We start from the raw sequence: 24,945 nt of genomic DNA on the forward strand, positions 1-24,945 counted from the left end.
TGGACCACTCCAAACCAATCAGACACCAGCAGCTGGAAACAACACACAGGGTAAGTTAACTCTAAGGGGTTTGAAGTATTCATTTAACTCAAAAGGACTATTTCATGCTAAAAGCTTAGGATGGTGTTTTTCAACAAAAATATTCAACTTCAACAAAAATATTCACATTCAATGTCAAAAAGTTTTATTCCGTATTTTTTGTCATGGAAATTTCAGCTCAGCTGGGACATGACCAAAATTTGTAGATGTTAAATCCCAAAATCTGTAAGATCACAGATTTAATCATTTGTAGTCATTTAAAACTGCTGAGAATTTCTATATGTTTTTTAATATGTTCTAATAATTTTGAGGCAGTGTTTTTATTCAAATCAGCTTGCTGTATTGCATTATACAGTAAAATTTGAATAACAATACATTATGTTTTGCATTTTTGTGTTTCAGCAGAATTAATTTTGTAATGCTTTATTTTCAGAAATAAATCACTCACAGAGAAATGATTTTCAGACAAGAAGTTCATATGATTCAACAACCTATTCTCTAAGTCAGGATAATAGTCCCCTTCAGACCATATGCAGTGTGAAAATGTGAATTTCACCAAAAGGGCAACAGAAAAGTAAAAAAGACCCCACCCCAAAAGAATAAAAAAGAAAGCTAACCACAAAAACCATCCAAACCAAAGTTTTAGTTAAAAGTTATGGAAATTAAAATTGAAAAATTTTCTGTTCCTATATATACATTATATAAACCTAAATTTCTAACCTTCCATACTGGTGTGTATCACAAGTTATCTTAGGCACAGGAACCCGCACATAAGACCTGTTAATTCCCCAATATCTGGTTATGCACTGCCTTTCATTGGGCTGACTGTCCCTATCACTGTCCTGCCTACACTATGCCCACAGCCCTTTGCTTTCCAGTCTTCCCCTAAACACCAAAAATGATGCACTTCAATGCAATGCAAAAAGAAGTTTGAACATGACTCTAACACTAAAAGGCATTTCAGCAATGCTGAGCATCTGTGCCCAAAACTCTCCTACATCTCTTTTCCATGTGTTCAGAATATATACGACCATTACAGGCCATACAGAATATATATGACCCTTACCTGATGCCAAAATTCTTTGCTTGGAAACTTCAGAAGTTTCCACTTTTCTAATTATCACTGTCCTTGCCTAAATGGTAGGATTCTGGACTACATACAAAGTAATTTCATTTCTCATTTCTATATCAAATATATTACAATTTTATAGGAAACTATCTTACTGATAATTGCTCTCTGCTAGGTTTCTCTTGACCTTTAAACTGAAAAGAAATATACATTTGTTTGGCTAAATTATGTCATGCCAACTGTAATTACTCTTAGAGCAGGTAACTTATGTCTTGAGGAAGTTTATTTCTTCAAAACATTGAGATTAAATTACATTGCACACTGAACCTGACTTATTAAACAGAAATAGACCAGAGGACAGCTGCTTGATAAAAGATGTCTTCTATCATTTGAATGTCAAAGTGTGTGAAGCTGGGACAATGTTGGGTGTCCTGCTCTAGAACACATAAAGGTATTGTCAAGGTGAGAAAGCAAGCTATTCACAATTTTAAATTACTCTGTTGTCAGCTTCTCCATGTAATTATACAGCCTAGAAACTGAAAAAAAAAAACCCAACCAAAAGTAATCAAAACATTTACACAGAATTGGAATCGTGAATTACTGGGAAAAAAAAATTATCAGCAAGAATGTCTCTAAAGGATTTTAGAGAGCTTATTTTGCCTTAAGACAGGTCATGTGTGCACCAAGAAGAATAAATCTCAAACTCCAAGACAACAGAGACAAGCATTTTTATTATCATACTTCCAAATCTTTGGGTTTTAGTGGGTATTTTGAGTCCTTCACCTTCCTGCATAGTTGCTAAATAGTCCCATGTCTTCTCTAACATGCACACTTTTCAAACTCCACAGAGGAGGATGGAAAACTTTAAATATAGTTCCCTATATTTAAGCCTTAAATAGTGCAAGGAAAATATGAAGTGTATCCATTTTGGTTACAAAAATATATGCTACATGAATAATGAGACCAAACTGCTGCACAGAAACTGTTCTTGTGGCTATCAGTGAGACTTACATGTACATAACACCTGCACAAATAGATTCCTTTTTGCAAATCTGAATAATTTACATTCCTATATTTATTATGGCATCTGATTACCTCAATTTCCAAATCTTTTCATTTCTAAGGATGTGACAGACTGTGAAATTCTTGTGTCCATTTGGTCTGTTCATTTTCTGTAAACAAGATCTGCTTTCCAAGCTCCTGGAGGATGTCAAGTCCCCAAAGAGCAGTACAGCATGGAATTATGCATTTACCTGTGCCTATCTTGGAAGTATGCACTGATTTATTCTCCTTTGGCTTCCCTTGGTAAATTAAGTACTTGGAATGCTTTCTTCAATACACTGTTGTCTTTAAAATTCATAATTACAACTAGAGCCTGAAAAAACTTCTTATGTAAGCATATATTGCTGTTGATTTTTTAAGAGAATTTATTTTTGGCTTAGAGATCTGGAAGTAAGACGTCTGCTTAAAATAAATGAACTGATTAGTGAGTACATTGACAAGCACTGCAACTTCATCAGTTAGAAAGGAAAAAAAAGATGTTTTTAAAATTTAAAATATTTGAGGGATGGATAGATTTGTGAGCTCTTTATACTTTTACTTATGAAAAGGACAAACATAAGGTTTAGTTATGACAATACTATGGCCACACTGAAATACCAAGAGGAGCTTATGTAAAACTCCTATAAACCTCTTTCTGCAGCCATCAAATCCTGAAAGTTTTAATTTACTAAGCAAATGCTTGGGAAGTCAAAAAATGCTTGGGATGTTGATGTAATAAATAGTAGATAACATTACTGTATAAAATATTAATTTAAATTGGTGAATCTGCAGAAATTTTTAGAATCACACAACTTTATGGTTGGAGAAGACCTCCAAGACCATCAACTCCAACCTTAACCCGATACCACACTGCCCACTGAACGATATCCCAAAGGGCCACGTCTGTTTGGGTTTCAACACTTCCAGAGATGGTGACTCCATCACCTCCCCAGACAGCCTGTTCCAGTGCTTAACCACCCTTTCAGTGACATTGCTCCTAACATCCAACCTGAACCTCCTTTGGGACAGCTTGAGGCCAGTTCCCTTTGTCCTGTCACTGGTTGCCTGGGAGAAGAGACCGACCGCCACCTGGCCACAGCCTCCTTTCAGGCAGTTGTCGGGAGTGATGAGGTCTCTCCTGAGCCTCCTTTTCTCCAGGTTAACTCCTCCAGCTCTCTCATCCTCTCCTCTCAGGGTTTATGTTCCAGATCCTTCACCACTTTGTTACCCTTCCTCTGGGGTGCCATTATTTTGTCCCCAGAACCTCCCCACTTTTTCAGCAGCATTTAAGTTAAGGAAGTTGAAAACAACTACTTTGATTCCTGTGGTAAGCAAAACCAGAATGTTATATCTTGAGTTTTCCTGAAATAAACAAGTCACAGTATTTTTACTTTTCAGAGTAGCTTGTTAGGAATAGGCCAAGGCACATTAGGAACCTCCTGGACTTCATAATGTTTCCACAGCCTTGCTAAATTTCAGTGGATGTCAATTCCATTAATTTCCTTATGTGTAAATTTTTGAATACATGTTAGCCTTATTATCCACAACTGGAAGAACTATAAACTGCATTCTGATTTATTTTAAACTTGCCTTCTGAGAGTTTCATCTGTTCTTGCACTGCAGAAGCAATTATACAGTCCTGTCCATATTCACTGTGCAACTCTAGAGCTGACAGACCTTTCTCACACCATACTCCTTTTTTTTTCCAAAATAAAGTTTCCTTTCTTACTGCACCACTGGTTATATGGAAGACATTCCATACTTCTAGTCATGCCTTCTGCCTTTCCCTGAATCTTTCCATTTCAACCAGAATTTCAAATCTATCTGAGGTATGAGAAGCAGTACTATATGTGGTATTCAAATAAAGGCAAGGGACATATTTATGAAAGAACAAATGATATTATTCTGTTTTCTATCCCATTTCAAATAATTCTTAAAAAAACTTTTCCTCATTCAACTGATAATGGAGACTGAACTGTCATTTTCATCAAATTACCCATTACTACACTAACTACATTACTATGTAGACCTTGTATGCAAAGCTATTTTTCTCCATATGAAATTTTTACAGTAATTTACAATGAAATTCATCTGCCATTTTGAGTCCATTCACCCAGCTTTATTATACATTTCTAAGATCAACTTTCACCTTTAATACTGTGAATAATTCAGTATTAGCAGGATTTCTCACCATCCTGCTCACTCTCTTTTCTAATTCACTTATAACTCTATTGAATGTCACACTCTGAGCAGAGATCCTTCCACCTTTTTTTTTCATTATCCTAGTCTTTTAGAAAACTAATACTTTTTTACTTAATCTCTGTTTCTTGCCTCCTAACGAATTAGTGATTCACCATTTTTTCTGTTCCATATTCCACATTCTAAGAAACAATTAGTTTCCTTAGAAACTTCTGGGAAGACCTTGCCAAAAGCCTCTGGCAATCCAGGCAGGCTCTACCAACAGCATCATATCTGTTGATCCTTTCAGACAAACTGAACAAGTTTACAAGACAGGGAAGATCACTGTTATAAAAAAGCCATATTAATTTTTTCCAGGAAGAAAATCTTACCCATTCATGACTCACATAATTCAGTGCTTATTGTAAATTTGTAGTTCTGACAGCACACATCTAGGGTTTTTTGACCTTGCTACTCTTTCATCACCAGTTACCAAGACCCTTCTCCAGTGCAAAGCGTTCTGCAAAGGAAAGTTTTGGCGTAGGAGCTACCCCAGTTCTTTCTGTAACTACATTCATCCATGGTGAAGCAAAAGTAGAAGGTAAGAAACTCTACTAGTTAATAAACTCTAAACTCTACTATCTAGATTGGAACTCCCAGTGTTTATTTACACAAACTTTTCTGGTTTCTGTTGTCAAGCAATACTGCAACTTGTTTGCTTCTGATTTTTAAAGCCTATCAGTTGAGTAATTTGGAAACAAATCAGTCAGTAATTCAGATACCTTGCAAAAATTGTTTTTTGCAGTCAACAACTCCATAATACAGTTGACACCCAAGCTGAAAAGGAGCCAATAGGAGTCCTTAGAACAGTGGTAGTTAGTCAGCAGCAGCTTAATTCTAGAAATGCAACCTTTACTTCCAAGATTAACTTGTCATTGAAATAGATGAAACAGCACAACAAAAAAGGCATATTTCTACCTTTTTTTGTTCCAGAAATTAAGGCTAAGGTGTAATTACATTTTTGTTCCCTGAAAAATAGTATCAGAAAAGTGATCATCTTTTACAAATGACTAATGTGTTTTCATGAGCTTTTGACAACACTGAAGAGTTTTTCACCACACTGGTACTTGACCACAAGCCTCTATTTAATTTTCTTGACAAACAAGGAAGTCTCAAACAGTTTTAATGGACTTAAAAATGTTAAACTTCAGTTCTTCACGTGCCACTCACCTCTCAACTCTCTCCCCCTTAAAACGTCAGTCTTCTGGGAGAACAGGATGTGTCTGTGCTGTTTGCAGTGGTATTGACCACTAAACAGACATGGGGGGGTCACAGTTTGGGAAAGGAGGACAAGGACTTACCTGCTTCTTTGGCAACATCTGCAGTTGAAATATTTTGGAGGTTTGAGCGCACTCGGAAGGTCACAGCTGGTCCCAGCACGCTGAAAGAGATTATTAAAAAAATGTAAGACTCATAATCAAGAGACATGGCATAATATTCCTTATCAAAATAGGTTTTTAAAGAGAAACTATTAAGACACCATTTAGCCCTCTTTCTTTTGCTTCATTAGCTACATTTGCATACATTTTTATACCTCTTGTGGTTTCCTGTGTGTATTTTGTGCCTGTCTGAAAGAATTTCAATGACATTAACTAAACTTCAGAACACTTCTGTAAATACTATTCTTATTATGAAGATGGCAAAATGGAGGCACTGAAATTGCTATTCAGTCAAGTACAGCATAGATCATCACTGGAATACAGCATTCAAAGAAGATTACATGTACTTTCACATTTTATATTCCTAATACCAACACAACTTCAGTTCCTGTTGTCACAACTGCAAGTCAGAGGGACAATACAGAAAATAAGAATATTTATCTTAATCATATTCTGCAAGAATATGTGTGGAAAAGAGATTCTGGACATATCTGATCCAATAGCTGGTTTTGACCAGGAAAATACCACAAAGTATTTATCATTTAACAACAGAGGGGATAACAATTTGCAAGAAGAAATTATTTGACTCTGTGGAGACCCTTCTGTGTGCAGCCTGATGGTCCTTTATAGCACTAAAATCTAAAAGATATTTACAGAGGAAGGAACTGATTAGCCAGATGTAGAATGGCAGTGTACTCAAGGTTTCACCAAAAAATATCATTGTGTAATTTTAAGGAAAAATAAATCTGCATTTGTAACGTTGCATTCACTCTCCATCCATCCCAATAAACATCCTACATGTACATCTGATGAAAAGAAAGAAGAAATTTCAGGTTGATCTCCTTAAAACTATACTTAAATACTTATCTACAAAACACACATAAAAATACACATAAAATAAAATACACATAAAAATATAGTGAATGTATTATTGAAGAAAAATTTCTGGAGAACAAGAGACTATACCAATTATAATGCAAGAATTTACAGAGAAGAGCATAGGGTCTGAAGAAAAATAAAAATGGCACTATTTTATAAAAGTTTACTTACATAATATGTATTATGCAAGTTCCTAAGGTTTTTTTAAACTCATATTATCAGTGAAAATAATTATATTTATACTGGGAAGAGCAGCCGTGCTTAAAAGGTGAAGTGTATGGGCTGGAACTGTACCTGTAAAAGCTTCCTGTGGCAGTGGCTTAGGAGAGAATGAAATCTGAAAAATTTTTGCATAAAAGAAATAAATTGAAAAATATTTTGTTGCAGGGCTTGAAGTGAAGTATTAAGTTATTCTTTTAGTAACATATTCATCTCTTACAATCACAGAATGGAGAGTACTTAATGAAGTGTGCTTAATTGGATCACATCTATCCTAGACAGAAATATCTTTAAACTTTTTCCATTTCACATAGTAAAGACTCTCTTAACTATAAGACTTTGCTTTGAGGTTACAAAGGGAATCAGAGTAATAATAAGAAATATCCTTTCATCTTTTACTAGCAAAGCATGCACTGCACACATTTTATTCTGGAGTTAACAGGGACTGCCATTAATCAATCGTTTTTCTTGAAGTACTCTTGGGGGCAGGGAAGAAAAAGAAAACAGATTTTATTGTTAAAGGACACTCTAAAAGTCTGGTCACTAATGGTCAAAAAACACTTTTAATAATGCCAGGCAAGTATAAAACATTTGTCAACATCGTGTTAATATTATAGATTAAAATACTCAACAATTGAAAAGGACTTTTTATTTGAGATACTGCTTTACAAAAATCCAGACTGTTCTGTCACTAATCCTGAGATAACCAACCATAAACTGCACCTGCTTTAGGATATCAAACACTGACTCTAAGTAATCTTGCAATGTCCTTTCTTCTGTGTTGCCAGCCTAAGAGAAATGCTGATTCCTCTCAGGTGCTCAGATATTTACAGTGCCATTAGCAGTCTGCTTTAAAAAAAAAGCAGCATCACCCCAGTATGCAGCTCTTGCATCACCAAGATATAAGGGAAAGAAAAACCAATTTCAGATATTGCCCCCAAATCTTCACTGCACAGTCCATTATAGCTGAGAACCTAGAACCAACACAAAATTTCAACCACAATGTAGTTCTACTTCAGCTCTGTCAGCAAACACAAAAATTTTCCTGCCCTACTTCCCTTACCTGAATGCTTTACTTTTCCCTCTCAGCCACTCCCCACTTCCTCCCCCTCGTCCTGCCCTGCCCCACTCCCAGCAGCCTTGTACTTCCTGGCATCAGTAAAATCACAGATTCAAACTGGGTCATTTCAGTGACCCAGCCCAGGCAGCGAGAGACAGGGATTTCCAAGGAGTGAAGCAACCATCCCACTATTCTCTACTGACTCCACCTGGATAATCCAGGAACACAGGAAGATCTGAGTCATGCCCACACCAATGTTGCCACAAGTACTGTCATTGCTCCTCACTGCTCAGGGAAAACAAGAAGAAAAAAACAGAGCGAGGAAAAAAATTCCTTATGCAAGTGGGATGCTACTGAGTTAAGACCATTCTTTTGCAGGAAAGAATAAATCTCAGAATCATTTGAAGCAGCCACTCATATGTTGCTCTGTGGGACATTGCTTTCCTTTACTGTAGCAATTGAATTCTTGTCTGTTAGAAATCACCTGAGCACCACATCAGCCTGGCTTCACTAGGAATATTTGCAAAATAAAGAAAACAAAGCAGCTTTTGTCACAACTTTTTACACATTGGCATTCTGTTTATTTAAAAGCAAACAAAAGACCTTGAGATTACTTGGTCAAAATTGCATTTCTACTTGATGTTTTGGGAACTGACTGCTTCAGGAGCTCGTAAAATGAGATTTTTCTCATGGGGGCTTCTGGCAAAAGCACTCAATAAATAAACATTTCAATAACAAAAGATGCCCTTTAGGGAATTCCTCACTGTTCATTATGTGTTGGATGAGAACATTTAAACAAAACCAGTAATTATATGACTGCAAAATATTTTTAAAAGACTTTTTAACAAGAGGTCAACCAGCCTGAACAAAGGTTTCAAGATGTATAAAATGCAACTCTGATAGGAAATTTGAGTTGGGTAGATGAGACTGTGTCAGACCCTCTGAAACCTGGCTAACATTAATGGCAATTGTCTTCAAACTGCTCTAAATAGAGGGGCTCACTGAGCTCACTGAGATGCACATGTTTGTAGGGTGATGAATTGCAAGCAAACCATTCCCACAGAGGAGGGAGGTGCTGGGGGAGCAGAGGCATCACTCCTGCTGGTACCCTACCCCAGCCAGCACTCACCCAGCTGGGCAGGAGAAAAGTCACACAGAAACCACTGACCAGGCTGAAACCTCACCCACATCTGACATCTGCTGCAACTGAGGTTAAAAATGTCAGACATGAGTTTTTGTCTATCCTTGCCCTGAGCTGCATGCTACTAAAATTACCCCAGGTAAATCTGTAGTCATTTTTTTCCTGACACAAATGAGCTTATTCTCAAGTAAGTGAATATTTTGAATTTTAGAAGGTATCTGGACTATACAATGTAATTGCACTTATCACTTTTTCCTTATACTTTCTTACAATTTTTTTTAATAAAGGTAAGCAGTTCTGGCTTCAAGGATAAAAAAAATTAGTGATTTTGCCCCATACAAAATGTAATGTCTGTTGTAATGACCTGCTAAATTTATTTTTTGAACTTTACTAACTAATTACCCCCCCCCCCGTTGGCTGTGACAATTTTTGCCTTTTTTTTTAACTTACAATAATGTTGCCTTCAGTCATAATAAGAGTTTTTTTAACAAAGACATTCTAAGCATATTGCAAATTGTCACCCTTATGTGCTGTTGTCTTTTATTCTGTTTACTAGAGATGAAATAATTACAGTGTTTATACCAAAATGACTTGAAGGTTGATTGCTGATTTAATAAAATCCCCTCCCCTTGGGTTTATATTTCCCATCTGAAGGTGGGAGGGTGCACAGCACACACAGAAACAAAGAATATTCTTTGTGTAAAATAGAAGTATTTCCTTTTGTTAATTGTTTTACAACTAACAGCATTCTTCTTATATTTTCCCTGTCAACAAATGAATGATGTGAATAAACAGAGTTGGAGCGTGATCAATATGGCAAGGTCCATATCACTTTCAAGCCGTGGGTTATAATTATATTTATGAATGACAGGATTTAAATCTCCATAAATTATGTGCCAGGCTTTGCACGCCTGTTCCTCTCCCTCGTGTGCGCGTCCTCCAGCGCTGCAGGATCTCACGGCACGTTGGCTGAGAGAGGCACTCACAGTCTATCATACCCCCTAGTGGAAAAGAATCTCAGAAACAAGTGCCAACGTGGCTCTGTGTACTCTTGAAGATGAGACATAGAGCTGATGCCAGATGGAAATGATTTGAGGTGGCATCTCATTTTTAAGACACAGGCATAGTGCAATTTCCCAAGACTGGAGGAAGATGAGGAGATTAGGATTGGCTATTTCCAACATGAAACATTCTCTTAATGACCCTATTTAATAAAACAGGGCTTGCCTCAATAAAGCTCAGATTTGAAATTAAAGTCACCACTTGTCTATATGTTCATTTCAAAATCCTTTAATCTCTGGAGGTTAAGAAAAGCAATTAGTAACGCTCCAGAGGACTATGCAAAGCAAATTTTATAGCAGTGAAGGTAATTGTCTCAGGAAACGTTTGGTGGGCTTGAACTAATGGCTTGCAATGTGTACACATTTCTATGCCTTCTGTGTTTAGGAATTTGAAATGTCCATTTTTTATATTGCACTTATGTCCGTTTTTTATATTGCACTGAAGCCTCCTTTTCACCTACTCAATTCTGGAAAAATTAGGATGCTCATGTAAATGTTTTATATATTATATTTAGAGGTATATAAACATAGTTATATCAAATCAAAGCAATAGGGAAAAGCACAGAATTAGCAGAGGCATTTTTGTACTACAGTATATTTCTACAGCATGCATTACAGAGGAAAGCAAAGGCAGAAAATTTCAGCTGGACATTGACACATAATACATGAATAGATTAAGAGATATACACTGGCTATTTTTTTCTCCTTCTGATCCTCAGAGTAGCTGTAAATCAGTTGACCACTTGATTCAAGTTTGACCAACAGTTTTGACCAGAGCTGTTGACCAGGGTTCATTTTGAGAAGCATTGCATCATACTGTATTTAAATTACAGAAGCAGGCACCTGACTGAGCTTCAAAGATTCAGGAAAGCTTGCAAAGGATGTGTTGTGCTGACCTGATACAAAATAACATCCCTGAACTGTTGAGTAGAGAATTATTGATCATCACTCACACTTAATACTAAAAAGACACACATCTCTCACTCTTTAATATCTGTACTGTTCAAAGATTTGCTTCACTTTGCACCTGGACTGCAGAAATATCAATGTGGAGCTGTATGACTTCTCACATTCTTATTGACAGATATGTATGCACAGCCAGTGATCAATTAAAAAAATATTTTTCTGTTTTAGCAAAATGAGTTTTCCAAGCCCTTCTCAGGAAACTGTCAACATGCTCCCTAAAATGCAGAATGATACACAGTGTTCCAGAACACCCTGCAATACAGCAAGTAATATATTATCTATTAATATTTATATCCTTCATATACACTAAGAGGAACAGTTTGCACCATTCTCTGAAGTGTTCTTGCACCAAACACAGCATAGAGAGAGAAAGTTAAAGACTTGTACTGGCATTCCCCCTGGTCTGACAGTGACCAGAAACTAAAGATGGAAAAACAAAATCCCTAATAAGGGAAAGACACTAATTGCAGTGCTCACCAGGTAGTGCCTGATTTCCTATCACCACGTGAATTTCATTAGAGGGGTTTTCACCAGGCAGCTGGGAGGCATAACAGGTAGACCACAAAGATTAGAAAGGTTGACAGTTTCAGAGCAATCACATCTCACAAATGCAGCTACATGGAAACAAAACTTAGGTCTGGATTTGATAGTTGCAGCCCAGATTTACTTCTGCAAGTTGCATTTTTCATAAATCAGGTATGAATTATGGTGTATTATCAGGTGAATTATGGTGAATTATCAGGTATGAGTTATTAGGTGTCCATGTCTTGGACACCTTGTTGTGCCCTCTTCTCTCTCCCTGACATGATAACCACTGAGGAGTGACTGCACAGAGCAGCATTTCAGGGGCAGAGAAGAGGCCACGACAAGGTGCTCAAATAATGAAATGCCTGACACACTACTGTCATTAGAATAATTTCCAGACTGAAGTCACAGGAAAGGGATGACTGGTCCAGAAAGGGACACTTTCCAATAACAGCAATCCATGTCTGGTGGGTCTCTGATATCGATACTAAAAGATGGAGCTTTAATTATTTTACATTAATCATTAATTTTGTATTAATCATTTAATCTATATGCATCAAAATCGTGCTAAGTACACTGATCCTAATTTACATTGCAAAAGATGATGAAAGAGTATTTTAAAGATTTTACAACTTGCTTCAACTGAGGTGAAGATTATTTTGCTAAGCCTACAATTTAAATGATTTAAAAAGAGACAACGCTTAATTTAGAGATTGATGCTACACTCAGTTTGGCCTATTTTTATTCTTCAGAAAATGCAACTTTTGATGATTACTCAATATCTATGAATAATTTGCAGAGTTTTAAAATAATTTTTCTATTAATCTGTCACAAGCCATGAAACTTGACATTTTCACCACACTGAGTACATGAAAGTTGCCAGCTTTGCCTACCATGCAAATAAGATTCTTAATTACAGTATTTAAAAGAACAAACCATACAAGTGCTATAATTTCTTATGGTAAAAAAAAAAAACCCTGTTTGGACCCTGTGAGGGTGGAAGAATGGTCTCAAAAAGCTTCTTAAATGTACTGTGATTTTATTTCCACTCCCCAAGCATTAAGCTAAAGGATAAAATGACTTATGTCATAAAAAAGAAAAAAAAAAGCATTCTATTTATATTTCCATTCTTTTTCTTTATACCTTTGTATCTACAAACAGCAGGCGTTTTTCATATTCACCCAGTAAGCCTTCAGCCCTACTCACCCTGTACACACCTGTGTTGTTAATGGAACTGGCTGAAAGCACATATAAAATTTCTCTGCTGGGATGACAGTCACCTTTTGCTCTGCTTGCACAAGTGACTTTCAATCCTTAATGAGGAGCATGACTCACTTGTTAGGGCTGTTGCAGAGGTACAGGTTCAGAATGTTCAGAGCTTTGATAGGATCCGTGTAGGACACAAATTTCTTGCATCAGTATTAGGCAGCACAACCAAAGACAAAAAAACCCCAAACTTTTCTACAGTCTTAGTTCAAAAGGCCACCAAATTCTAAGTGCTATAACCTGAGCTCTCCTGCTTTTCCCCATAAGGACCTGTTGGCTTCTCCCTTAGCTCTGAGAAAACCAATGAGAAGATTTTTTTCTTGAGGCTCCCCTGCCAGCTGTGAGGTAGAGATATTTCCTTGGCAAAGGAGGCGCTGCAAGAGAAATTTGTTGGACTTTTTCAGTTGCACATACAGATGCCTATTTGCTCTGTCTTTATGGCTCCTAAGCCATACAAACCCTTCCACAGGCAGGTTGTAATTCAACTGATTGACCTGTTTATGCAATAAACAGTAAATACTGGCTAGGCTGTAACAAAAATGCAAAAGAATCCTTTATCTTTTTGGGCTGGGTCAGCAGGTCTGTAATGGTCCTGCAATCCAACCAGCCAAATCACAAAATGAGAGAAAAAGAAGTGTGTTTGTACTTCCAGGAGAAAAAGGCTGCTAAGGGCAGGAGGATCAAGACAGACACAGACACAGAATACTTTTTATATTTCCTTTAAGAGGTTATTCTTTTAAACAAATCCCTACACTAAAACCTTTTTTCATTTATAATATTAGTAATTCTATTTATGGATGAAGCTTTAGTTCAAGAGTGAGAATCACAGTTCTGTGTTTCTATTCTCATATCTGTCATCAAGTGCTGTGCCATTTTAGAGAAAATAAAGCAAACTGCCTTGGGTTTCAATCTACCCCTCTGCAGAATGGAAATTATTACCTGTTAATAATATGTGAAGTGTTATATAAATCAAATGCATTGGCACGCACTCAATGACTTGCTTGAAAGAAAGGAGAATATCTTGCCTACTCTATCATGTTATGAACTTTGATTTTATTAAAAAAGGGATATGATGGCATCCTCAGTCACACAGAGAGAGGAGTAGCAGAGAAATATGAAGTGAAGAAAGAAGAACTTCAGAAGTTCACATATCCCTTTTGAGCAGGGACCTATGAGTTCATGGAAATCTATCAATAATAGTGGATTCATTCTGCTTTTGATTACAAAGATGCAAATTCTCTGTTTTAATGAGATGCAATGTTGTAATGGAAAGCCAAGCACCATACATATTATTTATAAGAATCTCCTTAGATTTTTATGGTCTTTCTCTTTTGCAACCTAGAATTCATAAAATGCTGCAGGCCAAAATGCTTCCTGTTGCTTTAATGATTTTTATATTTTTCTAGGAGGAAAGTTACAGTGGAGAAGGCAAAATTATCTTGGTTATATGCACATTCATTTAAGAAAAGAACACAAAATGTATTGTACCTCAGGGGAGAAAGCCACAAGACTAATGTAATGCTAAGGTTGTGGAATAACTCATTTTTAAGTAAAGAAATGCATATTTTAAATTTTCACCTTTTTTTTTCCTTATCATCATTCCTCTAAAAAGTGATGAATCTTTATATTATAAATTAGTTGTCAAATAAGACAATATGTACCAGAAAACACAATGTAATTTCTTATAAATGCCTGCATGCAATGATTTACAGCACTACATTTTTCACATAATTTATTTCCCAGACTCATTAAATCTGTGGGAGAAGTCAAGTTTGAAAAAAAAGGGGTTCCATAATTCCTGAGCTATGCTTTTATAACACTTTCAACAAGATAATGTCAAATAACCACACTTATTTGTTTGCTATTTAGGATCAGAGAGCAGATGAAAAATACTGCTCAACTTTCTTGAAAGGTCTGCCTTTTTATTGAGACTAAGCATGGTATTTGTATTTCAGTTCAAACTGAAATACAAATCTTGCTTAATAACTGGACAATAAATGGACTTGAAATTAAAAAAAAAATATTTCTAGTTAATTTACAGTATCTTAAGGAGAGCAGGATGAGTTACAGAACATTCAGTAAATCTAAATGACATAGACAACAGAATCTGCCAATCTGGAAAAAAAAACTTTGCAAAAATATTAATCCACAGTTGTTCAATATACAACAAAAGAAAAGATTAATCACACCAAATCAAGGAGAATGGAATCGTGGAGAATCTGCACAATGGAGGGAACTTTTCAAATGCAAACCTAACAAGACCCTGTGCTACCTGTCCTACCAGTGCTCAGTGGTTAAATAATCCTCCCTCACACTGTTCTGCCTCTCAATAATTTCCTGAGTTGTTCAAATTTAGAGCATACACACACCACATGTCATAACCCATCAGCACAATGGAGTGAAAATGCCAAGTATTGTTCCAGTGTTTAGGTTCTGGATGACTGAATATGATTAACTGGTTGGTTGAATTTTTCAGGTGTTATAAAAGTACTATGACAAACAATGAACAAAACCTACAGTGCATCATTAGGACACTACAGCCAAGGCCCTCGTTTATAAGAGGTGAGGCTGGGAGATCCACTCACTCCTCTGCCTGCCCAACACTTCCAATTTGAAAGTGTTTTAAGCTTTTCCAAACTTTCACCACTTGGTTTGATTTTCAGATATCTTCCTCAGTTCAGGTTCTTTCCACTGGGACGGTTGGCTGGCTTTTCAAATTGTATTTATTCCAGACCAACCGTTCCAGCTCTTCCTAAGAGCAGGGATAATGGTAGGCAGGGTTTGGTTGTGCAAGGCCTGTCCTTTGAAAAGGAGGTGCAAAATGTCTCTAACCCCAGTACATGGAAACAAGAGATTTGAAGTATGAAAAGAATGTGCTTGTAACTGTCCTCATGATAAGCCTTCCAAATTCAAGCTTTTGTTAAAATCACTGTTTAGACAAAACTGTTAAAAAACTATGGACATGCTACTGTACAACAGGAAAAATTTATCTTACTTCAAACACAGAAATGCAGCCTTTCTTTTTAAAATGTTTTTTTCAGTAGGATCCTTGAAATCCAAAGATGAATGGTGGTCAAGTAGTAGAGAAGACCAATTTTTCAGGGGCCTTAATTTCAATTTTATCAGACTTCAGAAGGTATGTTGCAAATGAAGTATGAAATAATAAAGAATTAAAGGTCCTCCTTCCTGTTACTTTAAATTCTGCGGAAATAATTTACTTCAGACTTAGACTCTGTCTCAGTTCATTTGAGGAATAAATATTTCAGGAATTTATTTATTTATTTATTTCTGTTAAAGGCCAAGCACTATTGTCTGGATGGAGAGCTGGTTCCTGGGACTGCTGAATGCTCAGGTAATGGAATGCTCAGCAGATTGCAACCAATGGGATCTCTGTCCCAGTCAGGTAAGTTTGTTTCAGAAGAGACTGAGTAAGCCATGCAGTGAGACATCACACTGGACACCTTGTAGTGGTAGAAGCTTTGACCTTAATCTTTTCATGCATAACTCCAGCTTTGGATGGTCCTAATAAAACCCCATATCTCATATGAGTTAAATATATCAATTCATATTTGCCAAGAATTTTGATAGTGTAGTGAAGAGCACTATAGGAAAAGAAATCCAAACCAAAACAGAAGGAAATGGGGTTTCTGACCTCAAAGCAGAATTTAAATTAAGTGCAATAAATAAAGCCTGAAGTCACACATTGAACAATGAAAATAAAATGAAACATTCAAGAGCTACTCATTAACTGAGGATTTCTTTTCTGATCATGAAATAAAACAGTTGGCTGTAGAAAAATATATAGATGTGATTCAATATTTCAGAAGTCTGTCATAATTAGTGTTATTCAAAGGATTGGCCACCTGAACAAAACAAGAAAATGGCTTGAGTTCGGTCCAAAGTCAATTTTTTGTTTATTCTCATCATCTAAATAAGTCAAGCTTAGTTAAATTTTGAAACTAGCTATTACTTTGAATTTATAGTATTTTCTTTTCAAAATATGAAATCACATTGCTGTGTCTGCTACAAAATTTGAAAGATATTTATCAGCTGAAGTCTTCATATGGTTTTCTTGTATACCTTCAGTTAACCTGAATTTTTCATTTTTCATATAATAAACTGTTAAGGTAAACACTGAATTCAGCTGTAGTCCCAGTGGGGGTAGAGAGCACTGTGAGGGGAAAGCTGAACAGCCAGCCTGAATCCTGGGTGTTGGAGATTTAGATTCTGAAAGATGAGGGATTTGTTCTTTTAACTTAGTTTTGGATGCACAATATAAATGCATCCATTCATGATAGGGGAATAGTGGTCAAATGAAATGGCTTTGCAATCCAGGATGTTATATAGGATAATCAGAATCAGCCTTTTCACCTTAAAAAAATCTATTTATATTAACATTTCAAATTTAGCCTAAGTGTCCTGCTCACTCTTAACATTATACATATAGATTATATGGTTATATAGTGAATTGTTGCACTTCAAAACAACAGCAGTAGGTTGAGATTAATGTAGTTTTATGGAATGAATAAAGAATGCTCTGCTAGAGGTTTTCTGCTGAAAAATTGTAAATGAAAATGGAAATGCTGGTCAAGTTAGCACATCTCCTGAAAGTTCAGTTCTTTGAGTACTGAGTTTTGGTATATTAGAAGGTAAAAATGAGGAAACTGCCATTAAGATAAATGGGTGGGGGAAGCTAAAGCAGAACAAAATGGGGAAAAAAGAGACACCTAGAGCGAAAGATCTTCCAAGGCAATTGGGAAAATCATATCAGTCTAGAGAGAATGTAATATTCAGCTGAAAATCTCACTCTTGACTGGAAGCTGAGAATGGTAGGATATAAGGCCTGAAATACTATGAAATCAGAATAATTTGTTTTCTTTCCATAAGAAGGTATTCTCCTAAGGTCAGAGCTCATCCTTCCCCTTTACAATGTTGGCAGTAAATACCCCAAATGTGAGAACATTAAATACAAATTCAAAAATTATTTGTATTCTCATTGGTTAAGTCATTTCTGCTCTAATCAATGACTTTGACTATTAATTCTGTGTCCTTTCCACTACTTTCAAAGTTGAGCTTGGAGATTTTGGTATTTTTATTATATTTGGATGTTTCTTGATAAGGTCTCATGTTGTGAATAACTCAATTACATGAAGAAGACTAATGTTGCAGATTGCAAAGTCATATTTTTTAAAAGAAAATAGATATAAACCCTCCTAAACAGAAGTACCCATCTGACTTCAATCCCTGATACCAGTCCAACAATCAATCACCAGGGCCATTGGACACCCATAATTAGATTATAAAATCATAACTATAGTAATTTTACGTCTGCTTGCATAATTACATCAGCATGCTAATATCCTTTTAATGGTCTCTAATGATGTAATAAGAAATAATGGAACTTATTTGACAGCTACATAACCATTAACAAAACATATTAAGCATAACTATTACTTCCATAAAGATTCAGGCTGCATCCAAAAGTGACAACTAACATGTTGGATCTTATTTTCAATGTTGAAATATTTCTAATTATGGATTCCCTAAACCTATTCCAACTCATCTGCATCACAGGGCGAGCAAACTTTATGTCAATGTGAACTTGACAACAAATCAGCTGTAGAGATGGACTGGATGCTCTGGAAGACAAGCCTGGGGACATCCTGTGAACTGAAGTCTGTCCTTAAAGTTGGCAGGATTGTGAAAGACAATTTTATCTTCATAAAATAAGCTGATTACTACCAAGCACCAGCTAATCAAGAGCTAACACAGGATGTTGGATTCCCATCCATGGCAATTCACTTACCTAACTTCAAAGCACAGGTAAAAACTAAAAATATAGGCAAGAGGGAAAGATATTTTATAATACTAAAAGCAGTAATTTATTAGTGAAGCAGTTCCTTTAATTCTCTTTGGTTTTGTTTTGTTTTTGGTTTTTTTGGGGGGGTTGGTTTTTTTGGGTTTTTTTTTTTCAGAGAAAAGGACTATAAACTGGTAACTGAGAATTTCAAGAACTTCAAAAGAACTCACCACTTACCCTCTCTTCTCAGTTCTTGCACTATTCCTATTTGATGTGATGAATTTCTCTATACTCTCAAATTAGTCCTGTGATTCTCATTAACATGTCATTACTCTGAAATCTTTGCAATGATCTAAAAAGTCCAAGTGTTCACTGTTACTTTCTAACCATTGGGAATTCTTGAATAGAAAAGAGAGAATTGAGAATTCCAGACCAAGCAAATACTCAGGTTAGAGTTGAAGTAGGCTAGTATGACAAATTCTCACCCCTTTTATAACTCCTCTTTCTCCAGGCTGACTGATAGTTTTTTCTACATAACTTCCCCATTTTTACCAAAAAAAAAAAGAATCTTTAAGAAAGAGGATACTTTTAGATGCCAGTGAAATAAAATGAATCACCCATGATGTCTTAGCCCAAGTAAGAAGCATGTTATATATTTCCTGATAAATATTTCCTTATGTGTCAGTGACATGACTTTGGTATGACATCAGGTTTTTCCTGAAACCCCTCTCCATGAGGCCACAGAGAAGCTAACCAGAGTATTCACAGTTTTACTGTTTTCCACTGATAGTGGTGCAATGGCAAGAAAATAAAAAATCCAAAAAGTGTTAACTCTTTTCTTGGCAAGGTCTTTGTCTAAAGCTACTGCTGGCTTATCTACTGGTCAGCTCCACCTTCCTTTAGTACTTTATAGGTTTAACCTGAGTCAAAGCATTTCATTCTCTTGAACAAAAAAAATTAATTATGGATGAATTCTTAACTGATTTGAGATTTAGGATAACAGATTTATAGATCTTAAAAAAGGCTTAGACTGATTAAAACATTGTATGGATAGAAAGAATACTCAGTCCTGTTTGAACTTTCTGTAATTCATATCACATTTTAAAGGTACTGACCATACAAATATTTTCAGTACAGTCATGTGACTGCATATTAATAGATGCAAAATATGCAGCTAATTCTGCACATTAAAAAAAAAGTCCATCACAGCTGACTGTACCACTGGAAGGATACTTTTCATTAGCAGGTCTAAAGCCTATCAACTGCAATGTGCTGTGATTTATCAAATTATATAAAAACACCAAAAGGATTTGTATTAAAAATTAGAAAGGTAGGTGAAAGTGCTCTTGTACTGTAAATAATGAAGTTAATGAAGTTGAACCCACTGATTCAGCAGAGAAATTGTTCCATGGGATTTCTCCTTTAAATATGCAGTAGACCTTATCTGCTAGTGTCCAAAGTCAAGGGTACAAATTCTTCTTACAAGAAAGATAATAGACTATAATTTTTTTTCAATTTAAAAACTCAGTATTCATAAAAAATGTATTTCATGAAATACAACCAAAAGACATTAATCAAAACAAACAAAATATGGGAATATTTTCCTTCTCAGTAACTAAAGCCAAAATGCCTGGTATTTTCCAGGCTTCTGAAAAGATTTTCTCACCAGTAGTCCATTTCTCCATTCAAATACAGTTATAGAAGGGATACAATTTTTTTTTTTTTTTTTTTTTAATCAAGTATAAACACTTCCACTAAAGACGAAGCATTATCAGACTATGGTTTTAAGAAGTGTATTAAACAATTAATTCCATTCTGTAAATGAAAATCAAACAGTAGTTGATGGCAGCACAGGGGAGGCTGAGAAAGATGCTGCACTTCAGCAACCCAACTCCTGGGCCAAGGCAAGTAGTCCCAAACCTTCTGAAACACGGGCAGGAGCTGGATGCTGCCCAGACATCAGCTATTTCCTGAGTGCCCAAGATGTGACTTCTTTTCCCAAAACCCTCCCACAGCTGACTCTTCTTTTCAATTACCTTTACTCAAACTCCTGTTTTATACAGGGAGGATGAAGTTTTGTGAAGTACGGGTTTCTTCCAGAATGCCTTCAGAAAATCCTCAATCTAAAACTCTTTACTAGACATGGCAGATCATAACCTCCTAGTTCAAGAGATTAACATGCAGAGCATTCATCAGTATGAATCATAGGAGGAAAACCAGTGCTCAGCATAGCTGAACTCCCTGTGACTTGATAAATAATAGCTGACCAAAAAGCATGACCTGGTGTGCCACGTTCCAGACTCAAAGCCAGGCACCCAAGGTTTTATCCATCTCTGATGTCTTTTTTCTCCCTGGCAATGCTGGGTAAAATTACCCTTCAGAAGACTTTCCTTGACTAGAAACTGTTAAATAAAGTTGCTAATATTTGTATAGAATTTGAAACAGACTTTTTTTCTCTATGAAAGACGAAAAAAATTCATTCTTTTTCATCTTCTCAAAATAATTTGTTCCCATGTGTAGGGAATGTTACAATCATCAATATTTTTTTTTCCCCTCTTGCTCGTTCTCCTTAATTTTGACAGTAAAGAGCAGATATTTCCTTGTAAGACAAACTATTCAAAAATAATGAGACATCCAGTAAAATAAAAAAGGAGAAAATCCCATGTACATACTTGACATCATCGAAGACACTCATCTGCAGCTTCAGGAGATCTGCCACTTCCTTTATTAACTCCAAGCCCTTTTCCACACTCAGGGGGCTGTTGAAAGGGAGCAAGAAAACAGAGCATTAAAAAGATGGAACTCATCAATACTTGAGAGGCTAAAGGTCCCAAAAGAGTTATCACCTTGGCCTCTTTGAGTCTGAAAGCCACCACTAACTGTATTCCTGTCACATAGTGATCGTGATATCAAGGGAATTGGGATCAGGTGCTTCTTCAGGCATGATGAATCACCTGAATTTTCCAGCAATAAGACAAACAATAAGGTGCAAATGGAATTGTTAGGAAGTGTAATGGGCCCATGATGCAGCTACCAGTTCATCTCAGTCCTCAATAAAAAATGTAATAAAGTAAAAGGACAGAAAGAAAGAAAAGGATTGACGAGACAAGGAGGGAAACAAACAATGAAAGTCAAATTGCAGGCTCAGTATCAAATGGACAACTGAAAAGCATATTTTTAAACTCATTAGATTTTAAAATGAATCTTTGCCCAGTGAAAGGATACAAAATTATTATGGATTTGAAAGTAAACAATGGAGCAAGACACACAGTCCAGAGGACCCTGATTAGATACATAGGATTTAGCTTAGCGTGTGCGTACACTGCTGACAGAGACCCCTTTAAATCTTTTTAACCTTTGTCAATGCCACATTTACATTTTTTAATTTAGAAAACAGGTTGCAATCAGGCCTAACACAATATGACTGCTATCATTTTAAGAAGCACATATCCAGATGCAAAATTTATATTTGCAAAAATTTCAGGTTATTAGAGCTGATACAACTCTAAAGATGTATTAAGAGCATTCCATCCCTAATATACAGATTCTACCTTGCTTAGTTGTTCAGTACTGTGGAACCAAATAAAAAAGTATTAGGAAAGAAAAAAGATGCAGAAATTATATAACAGTGTCCAGTGAAAACAACAGAGACAACATTCTCTGTCTAAATTGTGATCATAGATTTATTCTCAACATTGTTAAAGCCCCAAAGACCATAAAATTATACCTTACAAGCATATCTAACTTATGCCACAGTAAAGCAGGGACAACTTTGCTGAGATTAACCCACAGGAAAAAAGGTTCTGTATTTGTTCCTTCAAGGATTTTTAATCAGTAGGAGAAGAAGGAGTAAAAAAAAATCATGTGGTATTAGACACAATCTTTTCAACTGGACTAAGGGACAAAGATTTTTTTCAAAGCTTTTTTCAAAGGTCACTATTTCTAGCTCAGAGTTGAAGCTTTTTTATCTAATTTTACATCATGGTAATTCATTGCCACTATTTTATTTATTGCCTGCAATGAACACTGGGGGTTTGGTTTTTGTTCTTATTTGGTTTTCTTTTTTGGTTGTGAATTTTTTTTTCACTGGTTTCTGCATGCACTGCCCTAAGGGCACCTCTATTTAAATAATGGGATATCTCATGTGGATCTTGGTTAGCATGGAATTGCTCAGCCTCCCTTCATGCTACTAGCCCAAAATGCTCCAGAGACCTCCTGTCACACAACCAGAGGTAGCCCCTCAAGGCACCAGATAAATATAGAGATTTTCTAGATTTCTAAGAAAGAAATGTTCTTGTGTGAAAGTAACAAAAGAACCTGATTGATTGTGTAAGGAAAAAAATGTACTATAGATTATGCATAAAACTGTTATATTTCAAGGACTGACAGTGGAAAGAAACGTGATTATTCTCATCACTATGAAAGCAGATTGTCATAGTTACTCTGGGGTTTATGTGTTAATTAAATCTTTTCTCCCAAAGAGGTTGGCTTAAATTTTACAGAAATGATTGGTGTCAGCAAGTGGGCTTTTACTGTAATAGCAAGTCTGATGCAGGCAAAGGCTGCTGTGTCCATTGGTGTTGCTTTTTAACCAAGGGAGCCTCAACCTCTTACTCCTGGCTCACCCCTCCCTACTGCCTTGAAAAAGCATTCCCCAGCTTCAAAAACAAGATATGCTGCAACAAGCCAATGCAGCAGCAGTAAATGGGGGGTGTAATCAGAGCATTTGAATGCTACAAACCAGCAATAATGCTGGAGGGGAAATGGGTGAGAAAATGGTGCAGGAAGGCCATTGTTTTGCAAGCCTGAGCAATCCAAGAGCAGTCTTAGTAACTCTCATGCAATATCAAACTCAAACACAAAGGTTCACGTACTCAGATGCAGTTTGATAGGCTAAGAAATTATCATTCATAATAGCACAGGAAAGCTGCAGGATGAGCATCCTATGGTACCAATACTATTACTGATCCCACAGTCACATTTGAGGGTTCCCATTAAGAATTATTACAATCATGATATTTTCCAATGCAATTTTTCCAACTTCCCAAACACTGGAAAATACAATCTAGTGCTGTTTATTACAGTTCTAGGACAGCTGTGTTGTAGGACAGTAGAATATCCAAAACCTTTCTCTAAAAATGCCCAGCCATGATTTTCCATGCTCAATTAAAGCTTTGCTTTTGTTTAGTGTTTTATTTTGCTCATTGTTGCATGGTTTGTATGGTGATTGCCTTTAAATTTGTTTACATGGAGAGAATCACACCATTTCCACCAGCACAGTGCTAACCAAACTGACTTACCTTGTAACAGCACTGTTCACCCACATCACCCATCTGACTCCAGGCTTTCACAAGGACAATCTTTCAAACACCACCTGCTCTCCCACCCATGACCCTCCCACTCATCCTCAGTGCAAGCACTCAATACTTGTAGAACAGATGATATTTGTGATCTTTCACATACTGTGCTTAGTGCTCAGCCTGCTCAATTCAGTTTCTGTATTAGAGAGTAGGGTTTTTCTTAGAAATATGTTTTGTCTATTGACTGTGAGGGTTCAACAACTATGTAATTAATTCAAGAGGAATTGTTAGACAAACCAAGAAAGAAAGACAAAAAAATAAGTGTTGAGATAAGGAACAAATAGTTAGACACTCCAGACTGAAGTTGTAACAGTAGAAAGGCTCTTTAGACAACCCTGACAAGTGAAATATTTTATTAAGGCCAAAGACTTGGAGAAAAATTATGTGTAGAGTTCACACTGCTTTTTCTGATCTGTAAAGATGGTCACTGCAGTTCCCAGTGGGGGATCTGGGAACTCCTTTGGTGCTGGGCCATGCCAGCACTCCAAGCAGTACTGTACAGAGGGAGCTCCTGGGCCGTGGCCCCTCACATTCCAGGGCCAAGACAGGTCCAAATCAATGCCTTTTTTTCCAGAGTCTGTGATAAGGCATTTCAGTACACCAGTAACAGTGAATCCTTAAGAGAGAAATCACAATTTACATAGGTCTCAGAGATACAAAGCATGAGCTGGTAAAAAAACAAAAGCAGAAAAAAGGACCTCAATGCTATTTACAAGTTCTCTTGAGGCTGGCTAACCCTTTCTATGCTCAGGAAAATGAATTGTTTCTGCAGTGCCTCTAACACCCTGCTTGATGGCCACTGGAACAGGCTCCCAGGTCACAGCACTCTCAGCAGAGTTCAAGAAGTGTTTGGACAATATTCTTGGGTACATGGTATGATTTTTGGGGTGTCCTGTGCAGGG

At 36.4% G+C, this 24,945-nt stretch overlaps 1 protein-coding gene across 1 annotated transcript in view; it reads right to left on the reverse strand.

Annotated features, from left to right (window-relative positions):
- Nucleotides 1-24,945, reverse strand: part of LOC115485364 (receptor-type tyrosine-protein phosphatase N2-like) — a 187,570-nt gene that overhangs the window by 136,341 nt on the left and 26,284 nt on the right. The window contains exons 5-6 of the mRNA XM_050970472.1: nucleotides 21,356-21,442; nucleotides 5,689-5,768 (exon numbers count right to left, since the gene is read on the reverse strand). Of these exons, the coding sequence (XP_050826429.1) occupies nucleotides 5,689-5,768; nucleotides 21,356-21,442 (167 nt within the window). The remainder of the gene's footprint in view (nucleotides 1-5,688; nucleotides 5,769-21,355; nucleotides 21,443-24,945) is intronic.

Source organism: Serinus canaria, chromosome 2, assembly GCF_022539315.1.
Source record: "Serinus canaria isolate serCan28SL12 chromosome 2, serCan2020, whole genome shotgun sequence".
Lineage (NCBI taxonomy): Eukaryota > Metazoa > Chordata > Aves > Passeriformes > Fringillidae > Serinus > Serinus canaria.